At 42.8% G+C, this 25,167-nt stretch overlaps 1 protein-coding gene and 1 pseudogene across 1 annotated transcript in view; one reads left to right on the forward strand and one right to left on the reverse strand.

Moving 5' to 3' along the window:
* Positions 1–25,167, reverse strand: part of LOC129017031 (gametogenetin-binding protein 2-like) — a 114,854-nt gene that overhangs the window by 80,639 nt on the left and 9,048 nt on the right. Inside the window, 5 exon segments of the mRNA XM_054457031.2 lie at positions 475–684; positions 11,365–11,478; positions 18,272–18,370; positions 21,779–22,032; positions 24,195–24,275. Of these exon segments, the coding sequence (XP_054313006.2) occupies positions 475–684; positions 11,365–11,478; positions 18,272–18,370; positions 21,779–22,032; positions 24,195–24,275 (758 nt within the window).
* Positions 3,683–5,168, forward strand: LOC129017030 (small ribosomal subunit protein uS5-like; annotated as a pseudogene).

A 25,167-nucleotide genomic window follows, 5' to 3' on the forward strand; every position in this document is an offset into this window, starting at 1 on the left:
TACAACAAAGCCAGAGATAATACTTTAGGTTTCTATGCAGTAATAATAATATAATATACACAGTTCATGAATTACATTCAATAAGGCATTTCTTAATCCCCTACTGCAAAGATCTGACTTATGCAAAAACCATTATTGTGAATAAAATTTACACACGATAATGCATGGATAGAGGGAGAAAAATCCCTTCTAATCATTTTCAAATGAAAATGATAGTCTGTAACAACGAAAGCCAAAAAAGCCTGCCTCCCTTCAAGCAAGAACTAGCAGAGGATTGAACCAAACACCAGAGAACAGTTTTTCCCTATTTTCAGTCAATTAAGAAATGCATACTTTAAAGAGAAGCAAAATCTTTACAGGCATACTTTAATTTATACATATATCATATGTACTGAGACAGAAGGTGATGAAAATAAACTTTCAGTAATAAAATGAAGCAAAGCGCTAGATAGCCCATTCTAGCAAATTACATACTCATACCCTCCTGTGAACTCTGGCTCAACACGACCCAAAAGATGTGCAATGAAGTCTGTTTCACAGCAAACATGTATGTGTCGTTCATGTGGACAGCACCGCAAGCCTTCATAAAGTGCAGCACAGTAGCCCTTTTCTTTGCTGCAGTCAAGTTCACCAATAAGGATATTGTATGCTCGGAGGACTTTATTTTTGCAATCAGTGCAAAACCTGTTGAAAAGAAAAACCTCAAAATTAAGAACTGGCTGTGCAATTATTTCTTGTGGCATATAACAGTGTACTAGATGATGGCACTCTCTCCCATCTACAGCATCCAAAAAAAGCCTCCATACACACATTTAAAACATACGCATGTAAGGTAAATACAAATTTAGGGATTGCATAAATACAGATAGACCTTCATTGGCAAATTATTTTTAAACTAGAGAAACACATAGCCTAAAAGAATGAGGCAGATACATACCTATTATTTCATAAAATGCATGCCCAGAAAAGTATTAGTTACCAAGAACTAGCATATCTCCACTTCAAAAGCTATTTGCACAGGTCAGAAATAAAACAATAGAGGCAACAAACCAATGACTCTTGATTGGTTTGTTCTTTCTCCTTCCAGCCTCTGAAAATAGATGGTCTCTTCAGCCAGGAAACCTTGACTCCAATTTCTATTACAACATTTGAATATTTCACTAGCTAAGCATTTGAGGATAGGGGTAGGGGTTGGGGTGGGGAGAAGAATGGGAAAGTGGTGCATGTATTTTTTAATTCTCTGATTATTTCCAAAATGCCAAATTCTGTCTTCCCAAAAATGCCTATTTCTCAATAACAAACATAATATACAAAAAAACATACACGGAAACTGGTTTAAACTTAAGTGTATATAATGTGGCAAAAGAATAGAAGAGTTTGTGAATGTAGGGAAGGAAGAAAATTTCTTTCAGAAACCAAATATCAATCAATCAGAAAGAAATAATAGAGCCTGGTTTCTTTATCTTTGAATTCCTGGAACAAGAAGAACTTGGTCAGGTGGAAAAGCCACGCTCACAATAAGAGTAACTGGCTAAGAAGATTAGTTAAGTGAAACAAGGAAATTTTGATCTCTTTGATTTAAATTCATCTCCCAAATGAGCTCATCTATGCGTATGGCCTCAACTAACGTGGCTATAAAGATGACTTGTGACTCTACAGCTCCATTCAAATCTCTGCTATTGCCTGAGGGCCAGACCCATATCGAAAAGTGACAAGACATGACAGATGTCCAATAGGCAACACCTTAAATTCACTGTCCAAGGGTAATGCTGTTCTATTCTTATGTTCCTTCTCAATCCCTGTTAAGAACACTGCCATTCAGAGCCATTCAGAGTCACCCAGGCTGGAAATCTAAGTTAATTCCAACTTCTCCCTGGGTCTTCCTATTGAGTAGAGCCAACTAGTATTCACTCTTTCTTGTTTCTCCTGTAGGTCCCTATTTTCAATTCCCTCTGGCATGGTTTAAGTTGCCTATGCTATATATATATATATTTATTTTTTTTTTTTTGAGGCAGAGTCTCTCTTTGTTGCCCAGGCCGGAGTGCAGCGGCGCCATCGCGGCTCACTGTAACCTCTGCCTCCTGGGTTCAAGCGATTCTCCTGCCTCAGTCTCCTGAGTCGCTGGGATTACAGGTGCCCACCACTATACCCAGCAAATTTTTTGTATTTTTTAGTAGACACAGGGTGTCGCCAAGTTGGCCAGGCTGGTCTTGAACTCTTGACCTCAGGTGATCCACTCACCTTGGCCTCCTAAAGTGCTGAGATTACAGGCTTGAGCTACCGCACCCAGCCCACTGTTTTTTTTTTCTTTTTTAAAGCTTCTTAACTGACTTTCCTGTTTCCACTCTTCCTAGCATTGAAGCATTTCTTACACCAAAATAATTTTTCTAGCACAAATCTGATTATCTGTGTCTCAGCTTAAAAACCTTTCAGCTGGCCAGGCATGGTTGCTCACGCCTGTAATCCCAGCACTTTGGGAGGCTGAGGCCGGCAGATCACCTGAGGTTGGGAGTTTGAGACCAGCCTGACCAACATGGAGAAACCTCGTCTCTAGTAAAATACAAAAATTAGCCAGGCGTGGTGGCGCATGCCTGTAATCCCAGCTACTCCGGAGGCAGAAGCAGGAGAATCACTTGAACCCGGGAGGTGGAGGTTGCAGTGAGCCAAAATCGCACCACTGCACTCCAGCCCGGGCAACAAGAGCAAAACTCTGTCTCAAAAAAACAAAACAAAACAAAACAAAAAACTTTTCAGTTGTCTCTTATTATTAATACTTCTGATTTATACTCTTCTTCGTGCTTTTTTTTTTTTTAAGATGGAGTTTCACTCTGTCACCCAGGCTGGAGTGTAGTGGTGATCTTGGCTCACTGCAACACCCGCCCCCCAGGTTCAAGCGATTCTCCTGCCTCAGACTCCTGAGTAGGTGGGATTACATGCGCCCACCACCACACTTGGCTGATTTTTGTGTTTTTAGTGCAGACGGGGTTTCGCCATGTTGGCCAGGCTGGTCTTGAACTTCTGACCTCAAAGTGATCCCCCCACCTCAGCCTCCCAAAGTGTTGGCATTACAGGCATCAGCCACCACGCCCGGCCTAGACTTCTTACTATAGTATTTACCCTTCTACCGCCATATCTTTGTTTCATGCACACACGTTTTGCTGGACCAATAGTAGATAACGATGTTTCTTAAAATGAAGATATGGGCTGGGCGCAGTGGCTCACGTCTGTAATCCCAGCCCTTTGGGAGGCAGAGGCGGATGGATCATCTGAGCTCAGGAGTTTGAGATCAGCCCGGCCAACATGGTGAAACCCCGTCTCTACTAAAAATACAAAAATTAGCTGGATGTGGTGGCATACACCTGTAATCCCAGCTACTCAGGAGGCTGAGGCAGGAAAATTGCTTGAACCCGGGAGGCAGAGGTTGCAGCGAGCCAAGATCGCACCACTGCACTCCAGCCTGCATGAGAAGAGCGAAACTCCATCTCAAAGAAGAAAAAAAAGAATATATGTTAAATTAGAGGCTCTAAGCCCACTTGGTAAACAGAGGCAACAATGCTGACAAATAATGTTAAATTATGTTATTTCACTAAAGTTTTAAATATGGGCAAAAATATACAAAAATTAACACAAAATGGATTAAAAACTAAATGTTAACATCTGAAAACCATAAAACTAGAAGAAAACATAGGGGAAAATCTTCATGACACTGGACTAAGTGATGATTTCTTGGCTATGACACCAAAAGCACACATGCACAACAAAAACAAAAATAGACGCTTCTCTGAGAAAACACCAAATGGCGGATGATGCTGGTGGCGGCCGGCGGTGGGGATCGCCTGGGATGGGGAAACGCGGTGGCTTCCGCGGAGGTTTTGGCAGTGGCATCCGGGGCCGGGGCCGGGGCCGGGGCCGGGGCCGGGGCCGGGGCCGAGGCCGCGGCTGAGGCTGCAAAGCTCATGGAGGCAAGGCCAAGGATAAGGAGTGGATGCCTATCACCAAGCTGGGCCGCCTGGTCAAGCACATGAAGATCAAGTCCCTGGAGGAGATGTATGTCTTCTCCCTGCCCATGAAGGAATCTGAGATCACTAACTTTTTCCTGGGGGCCTCTCTCAAGGACAAGGTTTTGAAGATTATGCCGGTGCAGAAGCAGACCCGCGCTGGCCAGCGCACCAGGTTCAAGATGTTTGTTGCCATTGTGGACTACAATGGCCACATCGGTCTGGGTGTTAAGTGCTCCAAGGAGGTTGCCACTGCCATCCACGGGGCCATCATCCTGGCCAAGCTCTCTATTGTCCCTGTGCACAGAGGCTACTGGGGGAACAAGATCAGCAAGCCCCACACCATCCCTTGCAAGGCGACAGGCCGCCACGGCTCTGTGCTGGTGCGCCTCATCCCCATGCCCAGAGGCACTGGCATCGTCTCAGTGCCTGTACCCAAGAAGCTGCTCATGATGGCTGGTATTGATGACTGCTATACCTTAGCCAGGGGCTGCACTGCCACCCTGGGTAACTATACCAAGGACACCTTTCATGCCGTCTCTAAGACCTACAGCTACCTGATCCTCGACCTCTGGAAGGAGACTGTATTCATCAAGTCTTCCTGTCAGGAATTCACTGACTACCTCGTCAAGACCCACACCAGAGTCTCCATGCAGAGGACCCAGGCTCCAGCTGTGGCTACAACACAGGGTTTTTATACAAGAAAAATAAAGTGAATTAAGCCTGAGGAAAAAAAAAAAAAAAAAGACTACAGTCATATCACTTAACAATGGGACACATTCTGAGAAATGCATTGTTAGCTATTTTGCTGCTGTGCGAACATCAGAGTGTACTTACACAAACCTAGGTAGTATACATTTTTATTTATATTTTTTTCACATGGAAAACCAAATGTCCCAGCACCATCACTGAATATTAATCATTTCCTCTACTTGATCTACAACGCAGTATGCTCTATTATAATCTTACGGGCCCACTGTCATATATGTGGTCCATCACTGACCAAAATGTCATCACGTAGCACATGACTATACATTAAACTTAAAAACTTTGGCACAGCAAAGACGATCAACAGAGTAAAAAGGCAACCCAAAGAATGGGAAAAAATATTTGCAAACCATATATTGAATAAGAGGTTAATAGTCAGAATATAAAGAACCACTAGAACTCAATCACAGAAAAAAATAGCCTAATTTAAAAATGGGCAAAGCCGGGATCATGCCACTGCACTCCAGCCTGGGCAAGAAAGAAGATCCTGTCTCAAAAAAATAAAATAACTTAAAAGTAAATAAATAAATGGGCAAAGCATGAATAGACATTTCTCCAAAGATTATATACAAATGGCCAGCAAGCATATGAAAAGATGCTCAACATCACTAATCATCAGGAAAACGCACATCAAAAACACAATGAGATATCACCTTAAACCAATTAGAATGACCACTATCAAAACAACAACAACAAATAACAAGTGTTACCGAGGATGTGAAGAAATTGGAACCCTTATGCACCGTTGGCAGGCATGTATAATGGTACAGCTGGTATAGAAACCGGTATGAAAGTTCTTCAAAATAAGACTACCATATGATCCAGGAATCTCACTTTTAGGTATATATCCAAAAGAACTGATAGCAAGGATCTTGAAGAGATATTTGCACACTCATGTTCATTACTGCATTTATTGACAACAGGCAAAATGTAAGAGCAACCTTCAATGTCCATCAATGTATGAATGGATAAAGAAATGTGAATAGCCACGTGCAGTAATCCCAGCACTTTGGGAGGCCGAGGCGAGTGGATCACTTGAGGTCTGGAGTTCGAGACCAGCCTGACCAACATGGTGAAACCCTGTCTCTACTAAAAATACAAAAATTAGCCAGGTGTGGTGGTGTGTGCCTGTAATCCCAGCTACTCAGGAGGCTGAGGCAGGAGAATCACTTGAACTTGGGAGGCAGAGGCTGCGGTGAACCGAGATCAAGCCACTGCACTCCTGCCTGGGCAACAGAGCGAGACTGTCTCAAAAAAAAAAAAAAAAAGAAAAAAGAAAAGTGAATAATATCACATATACTGTGACACTCACTGTCCATTTTTAATAATCTCACAGTATTGTGACATTATTCAGCTTTTAGAGGGGAATCCTGTCATATGCTACAACATAGATGAATGTTAGACATTATCTAAGTATTGTCTTAGATAATGGCTAAGTAAAATAAGCCAATCACAAAAATTCAAGTGCTACATTATTCCATTTATATTAGCTATCTAAAATAATTAAACTCAGAAAGAGAAAGAAGAATTGTGGTTGCTAGGGGGTGAGGGGAGAAAAAAGGTGTTCAATGGGTATAGTTTCAGGTGAGATGAAAAAGTTCTGGAGATCTGTTGTACAACAATGTGCATATAGTTAACAATATTGTAATGTACACTTAAAGACTGTTTAAAAGGTAAATTTATGTTTCACGGTTTTTTGAGACAGGGTCTCACTCTGTGGCCCAGGCTGGAGTGCAGTGGCATACTCTTGTCTCACTGTAGCCTCAACCTCCCTAGTAGGCTCAGGTGATCCTCCCCGCCTCATCCACCTGAGTACCTGGGACTACAGGTGTGTGCCACCACGCATGGCTAATTTTTGTATTCTTTGTAGAGACAGGGTTTTGCCATGTTGCCCAGGCTAGTCTTGAACTCCTGGGCTCAAACAATCCGCCCGCCTCAGTCTCCCAAAATGCTGAACTGTGAGACACCGTGCCTAGCCTTATTTTGTGTTCTTTTAAAACACACACACATGCAAGCAGGAACAGAAAGTCTCTCCTTTAGGAGAGAAAAAACGGACACAGAAATAACAACAAATACTTCCACATTTTCAGGTTATAAATAGCAAGTTCACATTTTCAGGTAATTAAATGGTCAAATGTCAAAGAGAACAATAATAAAACTTGAAATATTTTCCCATTTTACTGCTTTATACTCTCATAGTAGTTTAATATATGTTTGATTGTACAACTGTAAGCGTAAGTAAATAGCGAGTTAAAAATAGGATATAAAAGCCGTAAAAGAGAATTTTTCCCATTTGTAAAAGCAGCATTGCATATGACTTTTTTAAAACTTTTTTTTTCGAGACAGAGTCTCACTCTGTCACCCAGGCTGAAGTGCAGTGGCATGATCATGGCTCACTGCAGCCTTCAACCTTCCTGGGCTCAAGTGATCCTCCCACCTCAGCCTCCCGAGTAGATGAAACTGCAGGTGTGTCACTACACCCAGCTAATTTTTTAATTTTGTTTATTTATTTATTTTTATTTACTATTATCTTTTTTTTGAGATGGAGTCTCGCTCTGTCGCCCAGGCTGCAGTGCAGCGGCGCAAACTCGGCTCACTGCAAGCTCCACCTCCTGGGTTCACGCCATTCTCCTGCCTCAGCCTCCCAAGTAGCTGGGACTACAGGCGCCCACCATCAAGCCCAGCTAAATTTTTTGTATTTTTTAGTAGAGACGGAGTTTCACTGTGTTAGCCAGGATAGTCTCAATCTCCTGACCTCATGATCCGCCTGCCTCGGCCTCCCAAAGTGTTGGGATTACAGGCGTGAGCCACGGCGCCCGGCCTGTTGTTTTTTTTTTTTTTTGAGATGGAGTCTTGCTCTGTTGCCGAGGCTGGAGCGCAAATGGCGTAATCTTGGCTCACCGCAACCTCCACCTCTCAGGTTAAGTGAGTCTCCTGCTTCAGCCTCCTGAGTAGCTGGGATTACAGGCACACGCCACCAAGCCTGGCTAATTTTTGTATTTTTAGTAGAGATGGGGTATCACCATGTTGGCCAGGCTGGTCTTGAACTCCTAACCTCGTAATCCACCCACCTCTGCCTCCCAAAGTGCTGAGATTAGAGGAGTGAGCCACCACACTCAGCCTTTAGAAATGGGCCTCCCTATGTTGCCCAAGCTGGTATTGAACTCCTGAATTCAAGTGATCCTCCTGCCTTGGCTTCCCAAAATGTTGGAATTATAGGCGTGAGCCACAATGCCCAGCCTTAAAAAACCCTTAAGGCAGAGGTTTCAGTTTATTAACACCTCATTTCTAATGATGTTCTATCATGTCTCAGCCTTTTGACTAAGATCAAGTGTAGTATCTGACGATGTTCTACCATAATACTTTTCTTTTGAGACAGTCTCACTCTGTCACCCAGGCTGGAGTGCAGTAGCACAATCTCAGCTCACTGCAAACTCTGCTTCCCAGATTCCAGCAATTCTCATGCCTCAGCCTCCTGAGTAGCTGGGATTACAGAAGTGCACCACCATGCCTGGCTAATTTACGTATTTTCAGTAGAGAGGGGTTTCACCATGTTGGCCAGGCTGGTCTCAAACTCCTGGCCTCATGTGATCTGTCCATCTCAGCCTCCCAAAGTGCTAGGATTACAGGCATGAGCCACCATGCCCGGCCTCTACCACAATTCTTTTTTTTTTTTGGTGGGGGGGGAACGAAGTTTCACTCTTGTTGCCTAGGCTGGAGCGCAATGGCGCGATCTCGGCTTACTGCAACCTCTGCCTCCTCCCGGGTTCAAGCGATTCTCCTGCCTCAGCCTCCTGAGTAGCTGGGATTACAGGCACCCGCCACCACGCCCGGCTAATTTTTGTATATTTAGTAGAGACAGGGTTTCGCCATGTTGACCATGCTGGTCTTGAACTTCTGACTTCAGGTGATCCACCCGCCTTGGCCTCCCAAAGTGCTGGGATTACAGGCATGAGCCACTGCGCCCAGCTGCTAATTTTATTTTAATTTTTATTATTTTTGAGATGGAGTTTCACTCTGCTGCCCAAGCTGGAATGCAGTAGTACAATCACGGCCACTGTGATCATGGTGCACCTTCAACCTCCTGGGCTCAAGCGATACTCTCACCTCAGCCTCCCCAGTAGCTAGGACTACAGGTTTGTGCCACCACGGCAGCTAATTTTTCTGCTTTTTTGTAGAGACGGGGTTTTACCATGTTGTCTAGGCTGGTCTAAAACTCCTGGGCTCAAACCATCTACCTGACTTGTCCTCCCAAAGTGCTGGAACTACACGTGTGAGCCACCACGCCCAGCCTATGTTTGTTTTAAAGAAGATAAAAATTGAGGCACAGAAAAGTCAACTAACTTGTACAGTTACAATTAGTAGAATCCAGATGCAATACAATCTCCTTAAATTCATCACTTACTGCCTTAATTATTACTCTCAACCATACTTTCTCACAACTGTTAAGATATTTATAAAATGGACTAAAATCCATCTAAAAATGTTAAAACACTAACCCTAAACATAGGAAAATCTACAAAACCATTATAAGAAACTCCAAAACATGTGCTCTAATAACTTGTCATTTATCACCCACAAAAACTATCTTTTGGGAGGATCAATTCATATTTAAAGAGGAAGGATATGTTTTGTGTCTGTATAGTTCCTGTAAAACTCCAAGTAAGTGACACATTCTCTACTCTCTTCGGCATAATCCACCAAAAAGACAAAGAAAGAAAGTTTTTAATTGAAAAAAGAAAAACACCAATAAACTTGGTATGTGGGCAAAGTCATTAGCTTACTGCCACATAAAGTAATGACACCAGTTTTTATAATTCACTTGATTTTTAGAGGCACTCCCAAAATAATTGTGTGTATCTGCCTCAAAGTCAAAGGACATACAACCACAAACGCAACATGTAACAAATTTAAACAGTACAAGTGCCCCAAGAACACCATCTCTAGATGATGTTACCTTACCAGTTTCTTTTTCTTTTTTCGAGAAAGAGTCTTGCTCTGTCGGAGTGCAGTGGCACGATCCTGGTTCACTGCAATCTCTACCTCCTGGTTTCAAGCGATTCACCTGCCTCAGTCTCCCAAGTAGCTGGGACTACAGGTGCGTGCCACCATGCCTGGCTAATTTTTTTATTTTTAGTAGACACGGGGTTTCGCCACGTTGGCCTGGCTGGTCTCAAACCCCTGACTTAAGGTGATCCACTTGCCTGAGACTCCCAAAGTGCTGGGATTACAGATGTGAGCCACCGCACCCAGCCCACCAGTTTCCTTTTCTACTGGACTCTCCTCCCTATGAATTTCCAAATGTTAATGACACTTAGAAAATTCCTTTGTAGGCCAGGCACAGTGGCTCACACCTGTAATCCCGGCACTTCAGGAGGCTGAGGAGAGCGGATCACAAGTCAAGAGACTGAGACCATCCTGGGAAACATGGTGAAACCCCATCTCTACTAAAAATACAAAAATTAGCTGGGCATAGTGGTATGTGCCTGTAACCCCAGCTACTTGGGAGGCTGAGGCAGGAGAATCTCTTGAACCAGGGAGTCAGCAGTTACACTGAGCCGAGATCGAGCCACTGCATTCCAGCCTGGCGACAGAGCAAGACTCCGTCTCAAAAAAAAAGGAAATTCCTTTGTAAAAGTAGTGTTCCATAAAGGAAAATCTGAAGTTACTTTTATAGTAACGAAACACATGAATATCAACTCTCTTTTGGGGTCCTGATAATGACAGAAATACTTCAAATATTAAGTAAAAAGCTACTAATTTAATTTTGATAATGCTACCATAGGCTGGGCACAGCTCATGCCTGTAATCTCAGCACTTTGGGAGGTCGAGGCAGATGGATCACCTGAGGTCAGGAGTTCGAGACCAGCCTAACCAACATGGCAAAGCCCTGTCTCTACTAAAAATACAAAAATTAGCCGGGCGTGGTGGCATGCGCCTGTAGTCTCAGCTACTCAGGAGGCTGAGGCAGGAGAATCGCTGGAACGCGGGAGGCGAAGGGAACAGTGATCCTAGGTCTCACTACTGCACTCCAGCCTGGGTAACAGAGTGAGACTCCGTCTCAAAAACAAAAAAAAAATCACAAAATAGGAGATGCTGGCTTAACACAAGAAGGCTAACCCTGAGAGTCATCCCATAAAGCAACTGCTTTGGCCAAGCGCAGTGGCTTATGCCTGTAATCCCAGCACTTTGGGAGGCCGAGGTTGGTGGATCACAAGGTCAGGAGACCTAAACCATCCTGGCCAACATGGTGAAACCCCATCTCTACTAGAAATACAAAAATTAGCTAGGTGTGGCGGCGTGTGCCTGTAATCCCAGCTACTCGAGAGGCTGAGGCAGGAGAATCTCTTGAACCTGGGAGGCAGAGGTTGCAGTGAGCCGAGATTGCGCCACTCTACTCCAGCCTGGCGACAGAGCTAGACTCCATCTCAAAAAAAAAAAAAGGAACTGCCTACTCTAACATTAAGCTCCGCCTAGTGCCAAGTATTAAAGGGAAGGCTAGAATGCTATTATACAAAAGAGGTCAGTGACAGGCCACTCTAGGTGACTGACACATAAGGCACCTTCCACATTATACTGGAACAACCATCAGACTTACCTGTGTTTTCGCAGATATGTTTCTAGTGTTTCTAAAAGACAACTCGAGTCAATTAAAACTACTTCATCCCTGCATTCCTGTGACATTAGTTCCCATCCATCCATCCAACAACCTCTGTAGAAAGAACAAGTATTAGTGGAAAGGGAGAATACAAAAGGGTAAAACATTAAAAAAACAAAAAACAGATTAAAGTATTGCTTGATTTTACCTGGCTGTTCCCTGGAAAGGTCCATAATAGAAAATGATCCTATACTTGCTGTCCTTCCTGTGGTCTTCACTATTTCTCTTATCTGTACTTAACTTCTCTGAACTGACACTGCTACTGCTCCCTTCACTGTAGTGTAGTATAGTACAAAGCTTAGTGACACTGAGATAATCTGAAGAAATAATTTCTATAGTCTAAATTAAAATCATGAACACTTTAATGATTAAGATATTAGAACATGTTTACAAATTATATGATTACATACTCATTTTCTATTAATATAACGTTCATTTAAATGTGTGCTCATATCTTTATATAAAAACTTCTGCTTGACTATCAAGTTTATCTGATACAATTTAACATTTGTAGTTATGAAGACAGCAACTGGTTAATAAACTAAGTATTCTATGAGCAAATATAGTTGGAATGTTCTAAAGTCAAAATGACCAAAAAAATTATCAAGTATTTTCCCTTATAAACACAGACCAATCTTCCACAAATCGAAAATTCTAAGAAGTTTTGATCTATTTAATGAGATCATCATCAAGTAATTTTTTTTTTTACTTTTATTTTGTAGAGACAAGGTCTCTACTATGTTGCCCAGGCTGGTCTCAAACCCCTGACCTCAAGCCATTCTCCCACCTCAGCCTCCCAAAGCACTGGGATTACAGGTGTGAGCCACCATGCCCAGCTCAATTTTTTTTTTGTAATCACTCCTTTTTAAAAGCTAAACCATGGTAACAAAACTATTATCTACCTTCACAGGTACAAGTAGCTGGGAAGGTCACAGATTAATTACAGTGAATAAGTTTTACATTTACTAAAAGATAGTACACTAACATGAACACTTTATACAGCCTAAATTAATAAGAACTATGTGGTAATTTTTTTTTTGAGACAGACTCTCACTCTGTCACTCAGGCTGGAATGCAGTGGCGTGATCTTGGCTCAGTGCAACCCCACCCCTGCAGGGGCTCAAGTGATCCTCCTACCTCAGCCTCCCGAATAGCTAGGACCATAGGCGTGTACCACCACACCCGGTTATTATTATTATTATTATTATTATTTGTATTTTTTAAGTAGAGACAGCAGGGTCTTGTCATGTTGCCCAGGCTGGTCTCCGACTCCTCAGCTCAAGCAATCCACCCACCTCGGCCTCCCAAAGGGCTGGGATTACAGGCGCGAGCCACCAAGCCCAGCCTTATACAATTTTTTTTAACAAACTTACTAAAAACTTCTCACTCTCCATCCCCAACAGGGTTCAACTTCAGTATGAAAACTGCCACACATTTTGCTTTGTTGCAGCACATTTATTTTGGACCTGCATTCCAAGGGAAACGTGGGTTTACACGCCATTCAATCACAGCCTTCTTGATTTTTCATGATTCTGAACAACTGGCTCCTGTCTGTTCTTCTGCAGGTCTCAGTACAGTCCAAGGAATTCATTACACCTTGGACGCTAGAGACGGAAAAACCTCTGAACTTTTAACTTACTCTATGTAGCTAAATGGGTATTTCTCAACCCTCTGCCTAAAATATAAGTTATCCACACAATTCAGCCCTGTACTCCCTCTCACAAGGGCTCAGGCCAAAGTTTAGCTCCCCTTATTTGTGACAACAAAAACATCATCTGTTCCACTTTCCATGCTACATCCTTCTATTCTCAACTGTGATATTTCCTTTTTGAGACAGAGTCTCACTCTGTCACCTAAGCTGGAGTGCAGTGGTATGATCTCGGCTCACTGCAATCTCTGCCTCCCAGGTTCAAGCGATTCTCCTGCCTTAGCCTCCCAACTAGCTGGGACTACAGGCGCGTGCTACCACACCTGGCTAATTTTTGTATTTTTAGTAGAGACGAGGCTTCGCCATATTGGCCAGGCTGGTCGTGAACTCCTGACCTCATGATCTGCCTGCATTGGCCTCCCAAAGTGCTGGGATTACTAGTGTGAGCCACCGCCCCCAGCCCCTCTTTTATTAACTATACTTGATTAGTATAATGCATAATTTCCCAGAACTGAAAAACTCTCAAACTCAAGTTCTCATAATTGAGGGAAAGGTTCATAAAGAGAAATCAGAGCTGAAGAATGATTATTATATCATCAGAACGTGAAGGCATTTTTTTTTTTTTTAAAAAAAAGCTCTATAAAAAAAATCTGTATCTCAAATCAGGATTTTAGTTATAAACATTCTAGACCTTATGCCTTCTATTATTCTTTTAAGATCAAACTTTCCAAAAAAATAACCTTTCCACTTTCTGGTTCTGCTCTCATACTCTCCATTCACAGCTTAATCCATGACAACCTTACATCGCATTCACTTTTCCATCACTGTAACCTGGATTCTGCTTCCACTCAATCACTAGCTCAGCTCATCAAGATCACCAATTATCTCACTGTTACTAAATCCAATGTCCACTTTTGGGTCCTTGATAACTTGGCAGCATTTAATACAGTTGATCAGACTTCCTTGGAACGCTTTTGTACCTTGGCTTCTTTCTATCTATCTGGCTACTCTTTCTCAGGTTTCTTTACTAATTTCTTTTTCTACCCATTAAATTCCTCAGAATTCTTTTACTCTCTTTCCCTTTAGGTGATCTTACATAACATTCTCTAAGATAAGCTACAGGCCTACAACTCCAGCCTAGATCTTTCTTTCAGATCTCAAACTTACTCCCAGACAGACAGTAACCTGGGTTTACTTGCATAGATGAGAGAATACTCTCAGAAAAGCTGACCTAGATTTCTATTTATTAGGCTAAAACCTAATCAACTGTATTATACTTCCTCTGCAAATAGACTAAACAAATTTAAAAAGCTATGGGGGGGTGGGGATGTAGCAGTAGGAGGGGGAGTGGAAATACATAAAATGGAGAATCATAGTAGCATTTAATAGTGGTGACCATCCAAGGGAGAGGGAGCCTTGGCTAAGCATACTGTACTGCTTAGCCTGCTATTCTATGTGGCCTGTGGGAATAACTGAAGCTACCTTAGTCAAGAGACAGACACCACTTAAGATCAATTAAGTCCATTCACACTGATTCCATACTCAGTAAACAGCCTTCTAAAACATGACTTCCCATGTAGTGGAACTGTAGCTAGAAGGGGATGTAAAATCTGTGGAGGTTTGTTTTGTTTCTTAAGCTGAAAGATACAAAAACAGAGCTGAATGTAAATTCAACAAAAGTAGGTAACTGAATAAGCAAAGTGATTGAAAACAAAGAAGATGGAGTGCAGAGCAAGAGTGGAAGGACTGGTCTTTGAAGGAAGGCAGCAATGAGCACAGATGCATAAGATGCTGGGCTACTTGCTTCTCAGTTCATCAACAAAGAATATGCTTAATAGAAAAAAAGTACCAGAACGCAAGCTCTTTACTGTATCATACCACTCTAGGCCTTCAGCCAACAGGTCATTCTCTAATGTGAAAAATTAGCCTGTACTCTGCATTTAGAGTCAGAAATTCTCTCAAGCTACTGACAAATCTGAGAAGGAAGAAGGAGCTGATGAAAAAATAAAAAATAAAAAATTTTTAAAAGATACTGACAAATCGGGCCAGGTGCGGTGGCTCACGCCTGTAATCCCAGCACTTTGGGAGGACAAGGCGGGTTGATCACCTGAGGTCAGGAGTTCGAGACCAGCCTGGCCAACCTGGTGAAACCCTGTGTCTACTAAAAATACAAAAATTAGCCGGGCATGGTGGCAGGTGCCTGTAATCCCAGCTACTCGGGAGGCTGAGGCAGGAGAATCACTTGAACCCAGGCGGCAGAGGTTGCAGTGAGCCGAGATCGCACCATTGCACTCTAACCTGGGTGACAGGGGAAATTCCATCTCAAAAAAAAAGAAAGAATTTGAAAGAAAGAAAAAAAAGATACTGACAAATCAAGCAGCAAAATAACAACTGTCCTTAAGAAAACTTCTTTTCTTCAGGCCACAAGAATATAATGTGTGGTTCTTGTTTGGATCCTGATTCATACAAACCAACATTCAAAAAAAAAAAAACAAAACACAGAAACAGGTAAAATCTGAGTATGAACTGGGTATTCGATTGTTACACTTAATTTTGTTAGGTGTTATGATGGCAATGTGTGAAAAAAAAAGTCCATATACTTAGAGATGCATGTGGAAGGATGCAATAGAGTAACACGAAGCCTGGGACTTGCTTTAAAATACAAAGAAAAAGGTGGATAAATGAAGCAAGTGTGGCAACTCTTAATTACCACTAAATCTTGGTAAAAGTGCATGGGAGGTTCAATCATTGTATTTTTTACTTTTCTATGTTTGACAATTTTACTAATAAAATTTTATTTATTTATTTATTTATTTATGTATTTCGAGACAAAGTCTTGCTCTTGTCGCCCAGGCTGGAGTGCAATGGTGCGATCTTGGCTCAATGCAACCTCCGCCTCCTGGATTCAAGTGATTCTCCTGCCTCAGCCTCCCAAGTAGCTAAGATTACAAGCACCTGCCACCACGCCCAGCTAATTTTTGTATTTTTAGTAGAGACAGGGTTTCACCATGTTGGCTAGGCTGGTCTCGAACCCCCGACCTCAGAGAATCCACCCAACTTGGCCTCCCAAAGTGCTGGGATTACAGGCGTGAGCCACCACGCCCAGCCTATTTTTTTTTTTTTTTTTTTGAGACAGATCCTTGCTCTGTCACCCAGGTGACACGATCTCAGCTCACTGCAACCACCACCTCTTGGGTTCAAGCGATTCTCCTGCCTCAGCCTCCTGAGTAGCTGGGATCACAGGTGCGTGTCACCATGCCTGGTTAATTTTTGTATTTTTAGTAGAGACGAGATTTCCCCATGTTGGTCAGGCTGGTCTTGAACTCCTGACCTTGTGATACACTCATCTCGGCCTCCAAAAGTGCTGGGATTACAGGCGTGAGCCACCGCACCCGGCTGATAAAATGTTTTAAATATTTTTTGTTGCTCAGTACAGGGGAAAAAAACTTAATACATTATTAACATACCACTGCCTGGTCATCCAAATCTTTGTGTCAGGGAGGAAAATGTCTATACAATAATGGTGTCACTCGGAAGTTCAGGTCAAAAAAAAAAAAACAAAAAAAAATCAAAAAAAGGTGACAATGACACAAATGAGATATTTAAAAATTAACTCTTCAGAGGCCAGGTGCAGTGGCTCACGCCTATAATCCCAACACTTTGGGAGACCAAGACAGGCAGATCACTTGAGGCCAGGAGTTTGAGATCAGCCTGGGCAACATGGTGAAACTCCGTCTCTATTAAAAATCCAAAAAAATTAGCCAGGAGTGGTGGCGAACACCTGTAATCCCAGCTACTCAGGAGGCTGAGGCACAAGAATTGCTTGAACCCAAGAGGCGGAGGTTGCATGAGCTGAGATCGTACCACTGTGCTCCAGCCTGAGTGACAGAGCAAGACTGTGTCTCAAAAAAATAATTAAAAAATAAAATTAATGAAGTATAGTTTTTTAATATCCCATTCTCTCCAAAACTAAAGTCACGTCTTAGAAAGTCCCTTCACACTCTATGGCTTCGCCTCACCATCCCCACCTCCAGGCAATTTTGTAGGGGACAACTGTGGCACTGTGCTGGGAGAAAGTGAAAAAGCAGCCTTGGACACTATAGCACTTAACCAAGAAGAAAACTACAAATTATTATCAGGCAATATTTGCTTAAAAAATAAAATAGGCTGGGCGCGGTGGCTCACGCCTGTAATCTCAGCACTTTGGGAGGCCGAGGCGGGCGGATCATGATGTCAGGAGATTGAGACCATCCTGGCTAACACGGTGAAACCCCGTCTCTACCAAAAATACAAAGAATCAGCCAGGCTTGGTGGCACACGCCTGTAGTCCCAACTACTCGGGAGGCTGGGGCAGGAGAATAGCTTGAACCCAGGGGGCAGAGGTCACGCCACTGCACTCCAGCCTGGGTGACAGAGGAGACTCCATTTCAAAAAATAATAATAAATATAGAAAACTACAAATTAGTTACATAAATACACATTGTCATAATATTGTCATAACTACTTTTTTTAAGACCTTGGTAAATTACAGCTAGAGACAAGAAAGATAAATAATGTATACATTATGACTATTCTGTAAATCAAATAATGATTACCACTACTTTGAAAACGTTAATATTAGCTGCATACATTTCCATAAAGACTTCAACCGGCCGAGTGTGGTGCCTCACACCTGTAATCCCAGCACTTTGGAGGCTGAGGCGGGCGATCACCTGAGGTCAGGAATCCGAGACCAGCCTGGCCAATAGGGTGAAACCCCATCTCTACTAAAAATACAAAAATTAGCCAGGTGTGGTGGCACGCACCTGTAGTCCCGGCTACTCAGGAAGCTGAGGCAGGAGAATCATTTGAACCAGGGAGGTGGAGGTTGCAGTGAGCCGAGATTGCGTCACTGCACTCCAGCCTGGGAAATAGAGGGAGACTCCATCTCAAAAAAAGAAAAAAAAAAGACTTCAACCTCCCTCCACTAAAACATATTTAACATAAAAAAAAAATTTTTAATCAGATCTACACTGAGAGTTTATATATATCAAGGCAAAATGGCCAACATAACAAGAGGATCTATTTATTTTGACCTATGTCATAGAGCATAACCAATTAATGAATTAAAGCAAACAGTGGGTTTATTTCTTTTACTAAATATGATCAAATATACAATCTTAACAATGACAAAGCCTCTTGGTATTCGATTCTACTTACCCCAAAGGTTTTGGCTTGTGCGTATCTAAGGAGTGCAACTGACATCTCTTATTCTTCTTACTTTTTGGAATAGCATCTATCATGTCATTTAGTTTGGACCTAATTAAAAATAAAACATATTAAGAGTTTAATTCATTTTACTTTCAAATTTTAAAATCTCTATTTACTGTCTTTGAGAGAGAAGTCTCAAAACAAAAAAAAAAACCACTTTTCTCTATCCCCACTGTATCTACCAGTGTGCCTGGCACTCACGTATTTCAACATTGACTGCTATCTGACTCTCAGCCATCTTCCCTTGCCCAGCCAGTATGTAAATACGCCAGTTGCAGAAGCACACACCTGTAGTCCCGGCTATTTGGGAGGCCGAGGTGAAAGGATCACTTAAGCCCAAGGGTTTGAGGCCAGCCAGGGCAACATAGTGAGACCCCATGTCTTTAAAAAATATATAAAAACCTCACAAAACATTATGTAAACACAATACATCCTTGAAGAGGAGTCATCAACAGAAATTTTATGCAAATGTAGAATATACACTACTACTATCCGCACCCTCCATCCAACCAATGAGCAAAGGTTGTCAATTCTACCTTTTAAATATTATCTAGAATCAGGCCTGGTGCAGTAGCTCATGCCTATAATCCCAGCACTTTGGAAGGCTGAGGTAAGAGGATCACTTGAGGCCAGGAGTTCAAAGCCAGCCTGGGTAACATAGCAAAATTTTCATCTCTACAGAAAATTTTAAAATGAGGCCAGGCATGGTGGCTCATACCTGTAATCCCAGCACTTTGGGAGACTGAGGCCAGGAGTTAGAGACCAGCCTGGCCAACATGGAGAAACCCTATTTCTACTAAAAAAAAAATACAAAAATTAGACAGGTGTGGTGGTGCACGCCTGTAATCCCAGCTACTCGGGAGGCTGAGGCACAAGAATCACTTGAATCTGGGAGGTGGAGGTAGCAATGAGCCAAGACTGCACCACTGCACTCCAGCTTGACACAGAGTGAGACTTTGTCTCAAAAAAAAAAAAAAAAAAAAACTTGAATAAAAGCTAAATAAAAATTAACCAATCTAGAATCAGATCACTTCTTATCACCTCTACCATTATCGTCCCTGTCCAACCCACCAATCTCTAGCTTAGTCAACTGCAATAGCTGGCCTCCTAAATGGTCTCCTTGCTGCACCTTCTGGCCTTTACATTCCAGGCCTCACTCAGCAGCTACAGTGATGCTTTTAAAACATGAATCAGATTACATTATTCCTCTGTTCAAAAACACTCCGAGGCTTATTTTCCCAAGCCCAGGCACAGTAAATATCAAAAGTCCCTACCACCATCTTTAAATAGGAAAGCCTCGGGTTTACTTTTCAGACCTCTTCTTCTTTTCCTATTTATATTCACTAAATGAGACAAATTTACAGCTCTAACCCAGACCTCTCTGAATTCTATTTGGATGTCTAATCGCTATCTCAAACTTAGCACACCCAAAGATGAGCTCTGTTACATTTCTCCTCAGTCTTGTCCATCTCGGTAAATGGCAACCATTTGTCCTTTTTTTTTTGAGACAGAATCTCGCTCTGTTGCCCACGCTGGACTGCAGTGGCGCGATCTTGCCTCACTGCAACCTCCGCCTCCCGGGTTCAAGCGATTCCCCTGTCTCAGCCTCCTGAGTAGCTGGGATTACAGGCGCCTGCCACCACGCCGGGCTAATTTTTGTATTTTTAGTAGAGATGGGGCTTCACCATGTTGGCCAAGCTGGTCTCAGACTCCTGACCTCTGGTGATCCACCCTCACCGACCTCCCAAAGTGCTGGGATTACAGGTGTGAGCAACCACGCAAGGCCTGTTGTCCATTCTTTACATCACAAATCTGAGAATCATCTTTGATGGCCTCCCTCACAACCGATCTATCCAAAAAATCCCATTGGCTCATTCCTCAAAATATACCCAGGATCCTTTATAACCATTTTTCACTACCTCCACAGCCATCATTCATTCTCAAAACAGACGTCAAAGTAAACCAAATTTCATCAGACTATGCCACTCTTCTGCTCAAAACCTTCCCAAAGCTTCTCACCTCACTCAGAGTAAAAACAAAAGACCTCAGCCAGGCACGGTGGCTCATGCCTATAATCCGAGCACTTTGGGAGGCCGAGGTGGGCAGATCGCCTGAGGTCAGGAGTTCAAGACCAACATGGCCAACATAGTGAAACCCTGTCTCTACTAAAAAATAAAAAAAAAAGCCAAGCGTGGTAGTGGGCACCTGTAATCCCAGCTACTTGGGAGGCTGAGGCAGGAGAATCACTTGAACCCGGGAGGCAGTGGTTGCAGTGAGCCGAGATCGCGCCATTGCACTCCAGCCTGGGCAACAATAGCAAAACTCTGTCTGAAAAAAATAAAAATATGACTGGACCTTTTATTACCTTTTTTTTTTTTTGAAATGGAGCTTTACTCTTGTTGCCCAGGCTGGAGTGCAATGCGCGATCTCAGCTCACTGCAACTGCCGCCTCCCGGGTTCAAGAGATTCTCCTGCCTCAGCCTCCTGAGTAGCTGGGATTACAGGGATCCGCCACCACTCCTGGCTAATTTTCTGTATTTTTAGTAGAGACTCGGTTTCACCGTGTTGCCCAGGCTGGTCTTGAACTCCTGAGCTCAGGCAATCCTACTGCCTCGGCCTCCCAAAGTGTTGGGATTACAGGCGTGAGCCACCGTGCCCAGCCACTCTTCCTTTTTTCTTTTTGAAATGGAGTCTCGCTCTGTCGCCCTGGCTGGACTGCAGTGGCGTGATCTCAGCTCACTGCAACCTCTGCCTCCTGGGTTCAAGTGATTCTCCTGCCTCAGCCTCCTGAATAGCTGTGATTACCGCCACGTGCCACCATGCCCAGCTAATTTTTGTATTTTTAGTAGAGACGGGGTTTCACCACGTTGGTCAGGCTGGTCTCGAACTCCAGACCTCGTGATCTGCCTGCCTTGACCTCCCAAAGTGCTGGGATTACAGGCGTGAGCCACAGCGCCCAGCCTTATTACTCTGCTGACCCCATCTTTGATTACTGTTCCCTTCATTCATCTGGCTCCAGCCACAAGGGCTTCCTTACTATTCCTCAAACATGCCAATAAAACCCCAACCTCAGAACCTTTACACTAGCTGTTCCTTCTCTGCCTTCCCCCAGTTTTCTACAAGATTCGCTTGCTCACTTCATTCAAATCTATATTCAATGTCATTTTATCAGGGAGGCCTTCTCTGACCACCCTCCACAATAATTCTTCCCCCGCTCCATTCTCTACCTCCCTTACTGATTTTTCTAACTTATCATCCCTGACAAATTGAATATTTGCTTACTGTCTGCCTCTCCCCACATGGAGAGCAGAAACTTTACATTCACTGGTACATACAACTTACTCAATAAAATTATTAAATTAGACTCAATCTTTCCATCAAGAAAATAAGCTGCCACTGTCACCAAGCTGTTTTAAATTTTAACAAACCCGTTTTCTCCTAATTGATTATACTTACCCATGTACATAAAATAATGTATAAAGCTTCTTTGCATCAGTCATGCAGCTTCCAGTTACAGACAGGACTCCCTTGGGCCCTACTGTTAGGGGTTCAAGAGCAGGATTTCCAGACTCTACAAGCTGGGCAAAGAGGCGCTCCACACTGCGACGACAACCAACACACGGGACAAGCTGAGAAAGTGCACTCGGGACTTCGTGTGATGTCACCACCATGGCAATACTTAGATCCTGTTGCTTAAGCATACCATGTCGCTGAAAGAGGGAAAGAAAATGAAGGAGTGTCCTTTAAAAAGACGTAAAATTATACTTTCACTACTACTGGTTCCTATCCTTGTGCAGTAAGTACAACCTGGCCAGGGTTTACCAGCTCTACCTGCAACTGAGTCAGAAAGGCAAAGTAGTCAGCCTTGTCCATGCCGTACGGAATTTGCGCCACAAACCCCCTTGCTCTAGAATCTAGGGTATATAAACAACTCTGCTTAGTATGCCAAAAAGCAGTCCTGCATCTGGAAATGTAGGGCTCGTTCAGTGAGTATTAGGCCAGTCCTCTCACACACACAAAAAAAGCACAATACAGCTGTACCTTTTTTTTTAGTTTGTTTGTTTTTGTTTTTTGAGATGGAATCTCACTCTCTCACCAGGCTGGAGTGCAGTAGCACAATCTCAGCTCACTGCAACCTCTGCCTCCTGGGTTCAAGCGATTCTCCTGCCTCAGCCTCCCGAGTAGCTGGGACTACAGATGTGCACCACCACGCCCAGCTAATTTTAGTATTTTTAGTAGAGATGGGGTTTCACCATGTTGGTAAGGATGGTCTTGATCTCTTGACCTTGTGATCCACCCGCCTCAGCCTCCCAAAGTGCTGGGATTACAGGCGTGAGCCACCACGCCTGGCCTGTTTTTTTTTGTTTTGTTTTTACAACTTTTAACAACACACTTACTATCACTATGTTTAGCTACAGGAGTCAAGTTAGGATGGTAATCATGTGGAGCAGCAATTCCCAATCCAGAGGCATGAACAGATGTATTATGAATTAGTGGGAGAAAACATGGCCTATCTTCCTTATGTAGGGAAGTGAGTAACTAGCATGCTGCTGCTTATGAATTGTATCTGCTGGTTATGACAAGGTAGAAAAATAACTGACAGGTACTGTTGCAGAGAAATGAGCAAACTCTAGTAAGTAACTTCTACCTGATGAAGTTATAGTTAACTGCAGTTAACACTTTCAGATTTACCAAAAACAGATAGGAAAGTAGGATAATTCCCAAGAAGCATTTTCTCACATTTACCATTACCCTTCCATTCAAAGTTTTCTCTAAAAGTAGAAATAAGAGTCCTGAAGTAAACTAACAAGTCGTCTTCCAATATCTTAATTACAGTCAGCCCTCCATATCCATGGGTTCTACATCTGTGAATTTAACCAACCAAGAATTGAAAATATTTGATGGGAAATACTAAACACGTACAGACTTTTCTTCCTTGTCATTATTCCCTAAAGATGCAGTATAACTACTATTTACACAGCATTTACATTGTATTAGGTACTATTAGGAATCTAAATATGCTTTAAAGTATATAGGAGGATGTGCAGAGGTTACATGCAAATATACATCTTATTTTTTCTGAGACAAGGTCTCACTCTATTGCCCAGGCTGGAGTGCAGTGATGCGATCTCAGCTGACTACAACCTCTGCCTCCTGGGCTCAAGAGATCCTCCCACCTGAGCCTACGGAGTAGCTGGGACCCCAGGCACATGCCGTCATGTCTGCCCAACTTTCTTGCATTTTCTGTAGAAACAGGGTTTTACCATGTTGCCCAGGCTGGTCTCCAACTACTGAACTCAAGCGATCCACCTGCCTTGGCCTCCCAAAGTGCTGGGATTACAGGCATGAGCCACCATGCCTAGTCCTTACTACACCATTTTCTATAAGCATTGTGGATTTTGGTTTGCATAGGGATCCTTGAACTATCCCCCACGGATACTGAGGGACCACTGTATATTGCATTTAAGCATATTTATAAAGTACTATATTTCTCAGGAATTAAACATCAGAAAGTTCATAATATAGGATTACTTTGTCTGAAGAAAACAATTACTACAGCAGAAAACCAACAAGTTTTTAATGAAAAATTATATACCTTATCTTTTAAAAACCAGGAAAGATGGCCTGGTTTTAAAATTAAAGTCTTATGGACATGTAAAATATTAACACACCACCACCAATTCTTTTTCACATGGCAATTACATAAATCAGGTAAATAACTAGGCATGCTTACTACAGCAATGGTGAAAGAGCAATTTCAGTGCAATATTAAGACCTAGAGAATCCTATATAAAATTAGTACAGCTAAATTTTAAATGAGTCTTTAAAATACACATACACCATTAAAAACACTGATTGAAAAAACTATTACCTGAATGAACTGCTTTAGCTGTGCACCATTATTCTGATGTCCATCGAGATTTAACACATTGTCAGGAAATTCCATCACCATCTTAAAATGCAAACAGAACAGAAATCAATTATTTTATCCCTCTGAGAACAGGATACAGCCTACAAACTCCAGAAATAGACCCGTGAAAGCCAGATTTGCACCCATCCCTAGCCCTCCAAAAAATTTTGTTAAATCCAAGTACATGGCCCGGTGCGGTGGCTCGCACCTATAATCCCAGCACTTTGGGAGGCCGGTGGGGTGGGGGCGCGGTGGATCACCTGAGGTCGGGAGTTCGAGACCAGCCTGACCAACACGGAGAAACCCCGTCTCTACTAAATATATAAAATTAGCTGGGTTTGGTGGCGCATGCCTATAATCCTAGCTACTTGGGAGGCTGAGCCAGGAGAACCACTTGAACCTGGGAGGCGGAGGTTGCAGTGAGCCAAAATCGCATCGCTGCACTCCAGCCTGGACAAGAGTGAAACTCTGTCACAACAACAACAACAACAACAACAACAACAAAAAAAATTCGAGTACACAAGACGGGTTTCCTTTTTTTTTTTTGAGACGGAGTCTTGCTCTGTCACCTAGGCTGGAGTGCAGTGGCATGATTTCGGCTCATCACAACCTCCACCTCCTGGGTTCAAGCAATTCTCCTGCCTCAGCCTCTCGAGTAGCTGGGATTACAGGAACCCACCACCATGCCCAGCTAATTTTTGTATTTTTAGTAGAGATGGGGTTTCACCATGTTGGCCAGGCTGGTCTCGAACCCCTGACCTCAGCCTCCCAAAGTACTGGGATTACAGGCGTGAGCCACTGTGCCTGGCCAGAACAGTGCCTACCTGGCACATAGTAAATGTTTGCTCTAATTATGAACAAAAAGGGCACATTGATATACTTATTCAATTATCAAAATTCACTACCAGAGGAAGGCATATGAAATTTAAGGAGG

This window comes from Pongo pygmaeus, chromosome 19 (genome assembly GCF_028885625.2).
Source record: "Pongo pygmaeus isolate AG05252 chromosome 19, NHGRI_mPonPyg2-v2.0_pri, whole genome shotgun sequence".
In the NCBI taxonomy this organism is placed as follows: Eukaryota; Metazoa; Chordata; class Mammalia; order Primates; family Hominidae; genus Pongo; species Pongo pygmaeus.